This window comes from Bufo gargarizans, chromosome 6 (assembly GCF_014858855.1).
Source record: "Bufo gargarizans isolate SCDJY-AF-19 chromosome 6, ASM1485885v1, whole genome shotgun sequence".
Lineage (NCBI taxonomy): Eukaryota > Metazoa > Chordata > Amphibia > Anura > Bufonidae > Bufo > Bufo gargarizans.
The window spans coordinates 95,445,815-95,457,898 of NC_058085.1; the positions used below are offsets into that span (position 1 = coordinate 95,445,815).

General features: G+C 45.0%; 1 protein-coding gene across 1 annotated transcript in view; it reads left to right on the forward strand.

The window, feature by feature from the left end:
- Window positions 1-530: 530 nt before the first annotated feature.
- SAMHD1 (SAM and HD domain containing deoxynucleoside triphosphate triphosphohydrolase 1) overlaps window positions 531-12,084 on the forward strand; it is a 77,720-nt gene continuing 66,166 nt past the window's right edge. The window contains exon 1 of the mRNA XM_044297871.1: window positions 531-780. Coding sequence (XP_044153806.1) covers window positions 594-780 — 187 coding nt within the window. The 5' untranslated portion in view covers window positions 531-593. The remainder of the gene's footprint in view (window positions 781-12,084) is intronic.

The window sequence follows — 12,084 nt, forward strand, 5'->3', positions numbered from 1 at the left end:
TGGGTCCGCAAAAACAATGGAAGGTACTCCGTGTGTATTCCGTATTTCCATTCTGCCAAAAAGTAGTGCGTGTCCTATTATTGTCCGCAAATCACGGTCCGAGGCCCCATTCAAGTCAATGCCGCAAGGACAAGAATAGGACATGTTTTTTTTTTTTTTGCGGAACCGCATCTTTTGCGGCCCCATTGAAGTGAATGGGCCCGCACCCGAGCCGGAAAAAATGCGTCTTGGATGCGGCACCAAACCACGTTTGTGTGCATGTAGCCAAAAAATATATAAAAAACTCAGATACGGAACAACTGACCCATGAAAAACGGACCGCAGCACAACAACGGTTGTGTACATGAGCCTTCCAGGCCGGTGCCCACGCGCCAGTTTCGAAAATACCGCCCTGCCCTGAGGCCATTGAAGAGCGCCGCCTACTGGTGCCAAGTGTAACAGAACCACCCGAGCCTGGCAGTGGGGGCACACGCCCGCCATTGGTCTCCGAGGCAGTGGGGGTGGGCTGTCAGTGCGGACGTCATTTGCCGGGTTCCTGCCCCCGCCCTCAGTCCTGTTCCGCCTCGGCTCACAGCCGCTCCACACCACCGAGAATGAGCTGCACCAAGCGCGGCCGCTGCGATGACTCCCCGACGCTGGAGGACCCGTATGTCACCCCCGAGAAACCGGCGAAGAAGCCGTGCGGGGAGGCGAGCGACAACTACGAGGCGTGGGAGGTGGAGGACGTGTGCCTGTTCTTACAGCAGCAGGGGCTGGGGGAGCTGCAGGACACCTTCAGAGGTATGACTGCAGCGGATGCTGGGGGTAGTAGTAGTTCCACTGCAGGGCATTGATGGGCATGGGTCACTAGAAGCAGGTGTGCAGCAGCACGGTGAGCGCAGGACTAGAAGGGCTGTTGATGGGGTCTGTGATGCATCTCTGGTGGGGAGATCCAGGACAATTAAAGGGAATGTCCAGTTTCTATTACCCCCCCCCCCCCCCACTGAGGCCAGTGAATGACAGCAGCGGTCATGTGGGGTATACAGCTCCATATCCCACTGAGGCCACTGAATGACAGCAGCGGTCATGTGGGGTATACAGCTCCATGTCCCACTGAGGCCACTGAATGACAGCAGCGGTCATGTGGGGTATACAGCTCCATGTCCCACTGAGGCCACTGAATGACAGCAGCGGTCATGTGGTGGTATACAGCTCAGTAAAACTATGACTCCCATGATGTACGCTTGCTTAGCTGTTCTTAGAACTCCATAGAAATGAATGGAGCATGCTGGGAGTTGTAGTTTCACCACAGCTGGAGTGCCATGTGACGTCACATTCATCGGTCATGGGGCCTAGGCGCAGCTCAGCCCCAGTGAAGTGAATGGTGCGTAGCGCAATACCAAGCAGGAAGAAGGCCACGGCATTTAGGGCTGTTTCACACGAGCGGATGCAGTGCGTGGAATCTTCTCCGTGAATGACAGCCAAGACCCGATGCGGACTGCAGAGGCACGGAGCAGTAACATGACTGATAATGCTCCGTGCCTCTCTGTGACCTCTTTACTACGAAATCACAGTGAAATAAAGTTGTCACCGTGATTTCGTAGTAAAGAGATCACAGAGAGGCACGGAGCATTATCAGTCATGTTACTGCTCCGTGCCTCTGCAGTCCGCATCGGGTCTTGGCTGTCATTCACGGAGCGGATGTCACGCACGGCATCCGCTCGTGTGAAACAGCCCTTACAAGAGAGCCTGTGCCTTCTCAAACAGATGATCGGTGGGGGTCCCGGGTGTCAGACCCTCACCGATCAGATACTGATGAACTATCCTTGATGTGGATGTCACCCATCTGCAGCAGTAAAATCTTGCGCATGCGCAGCATGAAAATGGGCACGGCCGGGCACCATGAATGCTAAGCACCGCCCCTTGGGCTCTTTACAAGTTTATTAGCATATTTATAAAATCGTTTTTTTGAGGGGCGAGAATACATTTATATTGCACATACAGGTACGCTTAGCGAGCCCTCCGGGAGATCTACAGCGCCATATAAGCTATTAAATACACTCGATGGTGGTGACACATATCCTTTAGGCCTCTTGCACATGACCGTATGTATTTTGCGATCCACAAAAAACGGATCCTCAAAAAATATGGATGACTTCCGTGTGCATTCCTTATTTTACGGAACAGCTGGCCCCTAATAGAACAGTCCTATCCTTCTACGTAATGCGGAGAATAATAGGACATGTTCTATTTTTTTTGCGGAAACTGAATGCACACGGAGTACCTTCCGTTTTTTTTGCAGACTTTTTTAAATGAATGGTTCCGTATACGGTCCACAAAAAAAATAAATGAAAATACGTTTGTGTGCAAGAGGCCTTCTGTGAGAGTATTGGTCCCAGTGAAGCAAAGTTGGAAAGAACACCGGTTTTACTTGGCAAAATCAGATGTTATTTTGAAATTTGACTTTTGTGTCCTGACGGTTTCCTGAGAAATTGCATAATCTTGGATTTCTGGGAAATTGTGTCATCTTTCCTCATATTCTGATTTTGTTTATTCTGGGGCATAAATAAAATCGGACTAGGAGTTCCCGTACGTTAGAAATCATCAGTAGTAAAGGGCTACTGTTCTCGTCAAATCAAAAATGACAGGTCAACACGCCTCTTTCTCCGCCCGCAGCCCCTCCCAAACCGCGCCCAAATAACGCCCCTTTATTCTGTTAGATCTGATATTACGTCAGTAATTTAATTATGTTGGCTTGAAAAAGCCTGTCACATAGTGTTGTTCTGTCACATAGTCACATTTTCTTTTTTAACATAATTTTTATTGTGTTCAGAAGAAAAAGAACATGTAAGTGTTACATACAGAGTACAAAATGTATGATTTGTCTGTAGTATTAACAATCATTATAAATCTTATTATATACTCTGCATGGTGTAGTCAAACAGAGCAGGTTTATATATACATTACCATAAGTAACATTGGGAGAATAAAGGGAAGGAAATAAAGATAAAGGAGGAGTAGGGTGGGAGGGTAAGTGACAAGGAGTGTTGAGGGTCTAGTATTCGGAATGGAGTGCCATGATAAACATATCGATCCCTTTCCTAGGGTACTTTCACACTTGCGGCAGAGTGATCCTGAACTGCCTGCCGCATCCGTCAAAACGTATGCCAACTGATGGCATTTGTAAGACTGATCATGATCCTGATCCGTCTCACAAATGCATTGAAATGCCGGATCCGTCTTTCCGGTTTAATCTGGAAAAAAACGGATCCAGCATTAATCCACAGACCGTAAGGACGGATCTGGCATTCCGGTATTTTGAAGGCACTAATACATTCAGGCAAGTGTTTTTGGCCGGAGATAAAACCGTAGCATGCAGCGGTTTTATCTCTGTCCTGATCAGTCAAGACCTCCTGGTGCATCCTGAACGGATTGATCTCCATTCAGAATGCATGGGGATATACCTGATCAGTTCTTTTCCGTATTGAGCCCCTAGGACGGAACTCAGCGCCGTGTGAAAGTAGCCTTACTCATGAGGGTAAATTCACAGAACAGCCCTCACAGTAACAAAAGGGTAGACAGAAAATAATAATAAACCAATAAGTCGTCCTGAAAGAAAGGCGCAAGTAGAAGAAATATTCTGCCTGGTAGAGCCAAGTAACATTGTATGTGGACAGATGTCTGAGAGTAATGGAGGAGGGGGCAGAGACCTGTAAGTACTGTTCTAATGCTACTTAAGGGGTGGGTCCAGCTAAAGAGCTGTCTCTCCAAGCTTGCCATGTAGATTGGGATTTCTTAAGCCTCATCCGCACGTCTGCGTTTCACGGACGTGTGCTGTACGTGTTGTTCACAGACGGCACACGTCCCCATTCATTTTAATCTGTGTAGTCGCACATCCGTGTTTTAGCACGGATGCATGTTCTATTTTGTCCTTGTTCAGTGATCCATCACGCCCATTGTATTCTATGGGTCCGTGAAAACCACAGATGCTGTTGCTTACTAGCGGGCAAGTCCGGGGCAGAAATAAGCTCTTGTTCTGAGTATTGGTTTATGAGTGCTATCCCTTCAGAGATAGATGGTGTGTAGGCTTGTTTCTAATGTCTAGCTATAACTTTCCAGGTAGCAGTTAAAGTATGGTTCCAGATCCATCCACAGCCCAGGGGCAATAGTTGAAATGTCTATCCCTAAGGCCCCTTTCACACGGGCGAGATTTCTACGCAGGTGCAATGCTGAGGTGAACGCATTGCACCGGCACTGAATCCCGACCCATTCATTTCTATGGGGCTGTGCACACGAGCGGTGATTTTCACACATCACTTGTGCGCTGCGTGAAAATCGCAGCATGCTCCTCTTTGTGCGTTTTTCAAGTAACGCTGGCCCGATAGAAATGAATGGGGTTGCGTGATAATCGCAAGCAAGTGCAGATGCGGTGCGATTTTTCACGCACGTTTGCTAGGTGACGATCGGGATGGGGACCCGATCATTATTATTTTCCCTTATAACATGGTTATAAGGGAAAATAATAGCATTCTTAATACAGAATGCATAGTACAACAGGGCTGGAGGGGTTAAAAAATAAATAAAAAATGAATAATTTAACTCGCCTTAATCCACTTGTTCGCGCAGCCGGCATCTGTCGTCTTCTTTGAGGAATAGGACCTTTGATGAAGTCACTACGCTCATCACATGGTCCGTCACATGATCCATCACCATAGTTGTGACGGACCATGTGATGAATGTAGTGACGTCATCAAAGGTCCTAATCCTCACAAAAGAAGAGATGCCGGCTGCGCGAATAAGTGGATTAAGGTGAGTTAAATTATTCATTTTTTATTTTATTTTTTTAACCTCTCCAACCCTATTGTACTATGCATTCTGTATTCAGAATGCTATTATTTTCCCTTATAACCATGTCATAAGGGAAAATAATACAATCTACACTACAACTAACCCAAACCTGAACTTCTATGAAGAAGTTCGGGTCTGGGTACCACAGTCGTTTTTTTTATCACGCTCGTGCAAAGCAAAACACATTGCACCCGCGCGATAAAAACTGAACATCGGAACGCAATCGCAGTCAAAACTGACTGCAATTGGGTACCTACTTGCGCAGGTTTGCTGCAATGCATCCGGACCTTATCCGGACATGCTTGTGTGAAAGAGGCCTAAGGGCTCATGCACACGACTGTTGTTTTTGCGGTCTGTTTTTCAGTGATCCGTTTCTCTCTGATTTAAGTCCTCTTCCGTTCCGTTATTGCACAAAACATATCCGTATGGTTTCCGTATCTGATCCGTTTTTTTGCGGATCGGATAAAGAAACAGTAACTTATTAATCACCAAACACATGAGCAATATGGGCTGGGCATAGCATTTCTACAGTATGGATCCGCAAAATACAGATGACATACGGATGTGTTCCGTGTGCGTTCCCTATTTTTTGCAGACCCATAGACTTGAATGGGGCCTCGGACCGTGATTTGCAGACAATAATAGGACATGCACTACTTTTTTGCGGAACGACCATGCGGACAAACTGAATGCACACTGAGTAAATTCAGTATTTTCTACAGCCCCATTGAAGTGATTGGTTCCGCATACGGTCCGCAAAAAGAACGTAAGCGGAAAGAAAATACGTTCGTGTGCATGAGCTCTAAAGCAGCTAAGGTTACTTTCACATCAACTTTTTTTATTCAGGATCTGAAAGCCTGAATAAAACAATTCAGTTTCATTTAATGCATCCGGATGCATCGGTTTCATCCAGATCCGGTTGTATTAAATAGACGCTGAACAAATCGGATCTGTCAAATCATTGTAAGCCAACGGATGCCGGATCCGTATATTTTTTTTTTTTCCAGTAACGGCACCATTGACTTACATTGATTTTCATGCCGTTTCCGGTTTGTTCAGTTTCACAGACCAGACACAAATGCAATGAATGGGGGCAAAACTGAACCATTTTGATCCTCTGGCAGATCTCAAAACCGGAAACCAAAAACGCTGATGGGGAAAGTAGCCTAATTCAAGTAAGAGAACTGGTAGGGAGATGATCGACAATTTGGCCGTCAGAGAATTGTGTCCACAACGGGGAAATAAAAAGGCATTACCACCTCTTATTTGCGTTTTTCACGATTTTATCAGCATCACATGTCCCTTTGTAATCGGGGATGTGCTGCCAGTAATCGCTAGAACTGCAGTAGTCATCATTCCTCCCATGTTCACTTTGCATCGGCCTATGTGTTTACCGTTGATCTGCGCTCGTCCTTCAGTGTATTAGGACTCTTAGAGTTCACAGATATCGCATTCGGTGTCTTCTCTTCGTGCTGACAGCACTTTATTCAGACTAGCAGCAGAATACAAACAGATGCAGATGGTTACAAAGATCGAATACTGAAGGGTGCAGCCCCATCCTCTTTTAGGGTACTTTCACACTAGCATTATTCTTTTCCGGTATTGAAATCAGGTAAAGGGTCTCAATATGCTTCCGATTTGTCCCAGTGCATTCAGAATTGAAAGCAATCCGTTCAGTATGCATCAGGATGTCTTCCGTTCCGTCCCTTGTACGGTATTTGACCGGACAAAATACCGCAGCTTGCTGCAGTATTTTTTTCTGGCCAGAATTCCGGAACACAACTGCACTTGCCGGATCTGACATTAATTTCCATTGAAATGTATTTATGCCGGATCCAGTACCAAGTGTTCTGGAAATTGCAGTATCGCCGGTCTGTGCATTTGCAGTTCTTTCTAGCTTTGAAAAATTAAATACCGGATCCGTTATTCCAGATGATACTGGAAAGACGGATCCGGTATTTTAATGAATAAGTCTAACGGACGGATCCGGAAAAACAAATTAAAAATCTGTTTGCATACGGATTTCCGGATCCGGCAGGCAGTTCCAGCAACAGAACTGCCTGTCGGATTCTAACCACGCTAGTGTGAAAGTACCCTTAGTAGGGACTTTTTATACTAGCAACATGATGATATGACAAATGCTCACTACTAATGGTAGTTGCAATGCAAGTTTTCTTTCCTACTTGCAACAGTTCTCATGACCTGTTAAGAGGTAAAGTTATTAACCCTCGAGAGGATCACACATTAGAAATCCACATTTGAGAATAGTCTAAAACTATGACTTCCTTTTCTCTATGGACCAAAGCAGCTGGTGTATGAAATTCTTCCATGGCATTAGATTTTTAATTCTTTCAAGGCTTGCGCCATACATGTAGGATGCAATTCAGGGCATTAAAGATGGCGCCCATTAAGGAGCTGCACAACTGCCATAGACTCTAGGTGCCTGTTTTACACCGCAGACACCTGGAGGTAGGGTCTGTGATTGGACAAAACGCCGATTACAGACAGTTAAAGGGGTTGTGTTTCAGGTACATCTCAATGACCTATCCTCTGGATTGGTCAACAATATCTGTTCATTGGGGGTTTTGACGCTTCGCCGATCATCTGTTTGAAGAGGAGGCAGCGCTTGTGTGAGCTCTGCTTCCTTATCAAGATTCCACTGCACATCGTTTCACTTGCAGCGACTGCTCAGTGTAATTATAAGTGCTTATTCCATTCATTGAATTTGACGAGCACTTATAATTATACGGCGCTGCCAAGATGAGAGAGCGTAATCTTCCACAATCGCCACTTCCTCTTCAAAGTTGTTTCGTGGGGGTGCTCGGAGTCTGTCCCCCACCAGTCAGATACTGATGACCTGTTCCAAGGATAGGTCATTAATATTTACCCACAGCACAACCTCTTTACCCCCTCAGGTGCCATGGCATCTTTGTGGTCTTTTCCTGGGGTAGCTGTGCTCTCAGGCACCAAGTGGCTCTCCCCGTACCGAGACTGAGAAATCCGTTTAGTTACTATGGCAGCCTTGGCTCTGAGGCCAGCCATAGTGCAGTTCACATAGTGAATCTCTTTATCCTGGTAAATCATTGCAGTCTGTGGAAGATCAGATTTTAAAGTCCCTTAAGGGGAAATTAAGTGTAAAACCCCCCCCACAAAAACAAACCAATTACATAACCCCCACAAAAAGAAATAAACCTATACAGGGTAACAATATCTATTAGTTTAACGTGAAATACTAAATGGCTAAACAGGGTGGATTTGATTTAAATCAAACAGATTTAAATCACTAGTCAGTAAGGGTTGATTTAAATCATAGTTTTTTACATAAAGATTCATATTTGGACAATTTTTCTGTTGTACTTAGGAAGGAGAAAAATGTGTTTCTTTGGTCATCTTCATCACAGCACATCTCATGATGTTGCCTCATTCGGGCCACCAGGCCTTGCATTTCTTTGTTGCAGTGTTTGCATTTTGCACGCATGCCTGCCTTACCGATAGGTAAAGGAACTTCATTAAAATATTGCCAAACGGGGTCTCTTTTACGTCCTGCTGCCATTATAGTTTTTTTCCTCCAAGGAAAGAATGTGATAAACCTCAGGTCATACACACAAAAAGATCCAAAGACTTGTCTGTCTGTGGCTGTGCAGAACTGTGCTCAGAAAGTTTAACTTTCATTTTGTAGTACTCCTTGTCTGCTTGCCTTTTCCTCCTTACACTTAGTTTCACTTTCTTCTTGTGCAGATCTATTCCACTCCAAACAATCAGAAAAATATTGTTTATATTCTATTCACTGAACTTTAAACTTAGCACTGAAGAGGTTGATTCTGTATTTATAGGTTTGTAGAAGTTAGGATTAAGATCTTTCTAAACTCTTCATGTTATAAATTCAGTTTTGAGAACTCCAAAATTAAACCAAGCATCTGTGATAATATCTTGTAGGCAGAGAAACTACCCAGTAATCTTACAAAAACCTCTGGAAGAGCATGTCATTGTGAATGGATTAATGGAATTTAACAAAAAATTTAACATATACAGCCTTATTCTACATAATTAAAAAAGTAATCTTTATTTCATAATGAAATAACCTTTGGATGGTAATATATTTTCCTCAGAAAGCATTTTATATAAAAAAAATCTGATTTAAATCAAAAAAAATCTGATTTAAATCAAAAATTTTTAGATTTTTATCCACCATGAGCAGCACATATAAAAAGGAGGCAACAGTGGTCTGTATCTGATAACTTTGTAGGGTATACTTGGTTTGCTCATATGTTTTATATGTGCAATCACTTTTTTGAAAATGAAGAGATTTAAAAAAAAAAGTCATTTGTTGCTATTCGATTTTAACTGGCAGAAAACATTTTTAGTGCCATGATTCCTTTATCTCTATGACAAGGCCTCACAACATAAAATAGTGTCAGATGCTAATTTCTGCTTTGTAGTTTGTATAAAGATCCTTATATTCATTTATTCATCTTTATTTAGGCTTTTTTTCCATTACGCCCCATGACCGCACCTGTGAGAGATCCTCCCCCTTCCGGACAGGAAACAGGAACTTCCCAGAGCTCTTTCACACCTGCGTTCTTTTCTTCCGGCATAGAGTTCCGTCGTCGGGGCTCTATGCCGGAAGAATACTGATCAGGATTATCCTAATGCATTCTGAATGGACAGTCCGTCCTTCAGGATGCATCAGGATGTCTTCCGTTCCGGAACGGAACGTTTTTTGGCCACAGCAAATAGCGCAGCATGCTGCGCTTTTTGCTCCGGCCAAAAATCCGGAACACTTGCCGCAAGGCCGGATCCGGAATGAATGCCCATTCAAAGGCATTGATCCGGATCCGGCCTTAAGCTAAACGTCGTTTCGGCGCATTGCCGGATGCGACGTTTAGCTTTTTCTCAATGGTTACCATGGCTGCCGGGACGGTAAAGTCCCGGCAGCCATGGTAAAGTGTAGTGGGGAGCGGGGAGCAGCATACTTACCGTCCGTGCGGCTCCCGGGACCGGGGCGCTCCAGAGTGACGTCAGGGCGCCCCAGGCGCATGGATGACGTGATCGCATGGATCACATGATCCATGCGCATGGGGCGCTCTGACATCACTCTGGAGCGCCCCGGGAGCCGCACAGACTGTAAGTATACTGCTCCCCCGCTCCCCGCTCCTACTATGGCAACCAGGACTTTAATAGCGTCCTGGCTGCCATAGTAACACTGAAAGCATTTTGAAGACTGATCCGTCTTCAAATGCTTTCAGTACACTTGCGTTTTTCCGGATCCGGCGTGTAATTCCGGCAAGTGGAGTACACGCCAAATCCGGACAACGCAAGTGTGAAAGAGGCCTTAAATTGGTCCATTGTCTTCCACCACTCAGTTCTTTCCTGTTTCCTGTCCAGGGACAGGAGGATTTCTTTTCAGGTCTATCTTTGGGCTTCAGGACCTCTAGGGTTAAATTGATGGAAACCTAGAGGAGGTACCTGTCGCCATCTTTATTGCAGAGTATCAAGGAGTTAGTTAAAAATGAAGTTTGTTCTTCTGTGGAAGAACCTAAAAAATCCATGCCTAGCTCATCTAGACATAGGAAGGCTCAGATGGTAGTGGAGGATACTATACAGTCTGATTCAGAGGAAGGCGCTATTGCAGATTCAGATTCTTCCTCTGAGGATTTGACAGGGAAGCCGTTGTTTAGAGCAGAAGATACGGATCTACTATTAAAAGCGGTTAGATCCACGATGGAGCTGGAGGAAGAAAAGGAGTCCAGGTCTAGGCCAAAACTTATGTTTGAGAGCCTAAAGCCTAGAAAGTCTAGGGTGTTCCCCATTCAGGACTGTATCAAAAACCTAATTAAACGTGAATGGGAGAAGCCTGACAAAAAATTCTTTATTCCTAGAGCGGTCAAGAGAAAGTATCCCTTTGAGTGTCAGCCTGGCAGGAGGTTCCGAGAGTAGACGCCCCCGTAGCGAAGATAAATAAAAAATCAGCTCTTCCGTTTGAAGATTTAGGATCCCTTAAAGATCCCATGGACAAAAGGGCTGATGCATACTTAAGGAAGAATTGGGAGGCATCCACTTCTATCTTTTAAGCCAAATATAGCGACTACTTCGGTAACAAGGTTATTAAAGGTCTGGATGGAGGAACTGGAGTCTCATATAGAGAACAAGACTCCTAGGGATCAGCTTCTGGAGGCTATACCAACCATGTCCAGTGCAGTGGACTTTATCTCAGATGCCTCCGCTAATGCGTTGAGGCTTTCCGTTAGAGCAGCCGCACTGTCCAACTCAGCCAGAAGGTCCTTATGGTTGAAGGGGTGGAAGGGCGATGTGGCTTCGAAGTCTAAGCTTTGTGCCCTCCCTTGCCAGGGGATTTTTTTGTTTGGGTCGGCCTTAGACGATATTCTAGATAAGGCTTCCGATAAGAAAATAGGATTTCCAGCACCGTCCTTTCCTAGGCAAGGGAAGCCATTTCGGAATAATGAGAGAAGGAAAAGTTCCGGGGATCAGAAGAAAAGAAGGGAATGGAGATCCGATAAATCAAAAAGTGTGCTGTTTAAACCCAGACCTCAAACTTCAAGTTCCACTCAACAATGATGCCAGGCCCCAGGTAGGCGGTCGTCTTTCTTTGTTTTCTCCAGCCTGGCGAAATATTACCGCAAGCGCCTGGGTAAGGGGTATTATAGAGGAAGGCTACCAACTAGACTTCAAAAGGCTACCACCCAGGACATTCAAAATGACTTCCCTAAACCAAAATTCTCCAAAACAGGCGGGACTTTTGGAGGAAATAAACAGCCTCCTGAGAAAGGCAGTCCTTGGTCCAGTTCCAAAGAACGAACAAAGGGAGGGTTTTTATTCAACCCTATTTCTGGTTCCCAAGCCCAACGGTTCGTTCAGGCTGATAATAAATTTGAAAGGTCTCAACCAATATCTGTCCTACCAGAAATTCAGGATGGAATCCATCTGTTCCCCAACTGCGCCATGGCCTCAATAGATATAAAAGATGCCTACTATCATGTGCCTATTCATCCATTGTCTCAGAAATACCTGAGGGTAGCAGTTGGATGGGAGAAGCAATCGTCCATTTGCAGTTCAGAGCACTTCCCTTCGGGGTATCACAGGCACCGAGGCTCTTCACAAAGCTAATGGCGGAGGTAATGGCAGAAATAAGAAGGTCAGACATCATTTATAATCTCATACCTGGACGACCTTCTCTTGGTAGGGCAGTCCCCAGAACTATTGAGATCTCAAATACAGAAGGTCCTGGGGATCCTGATG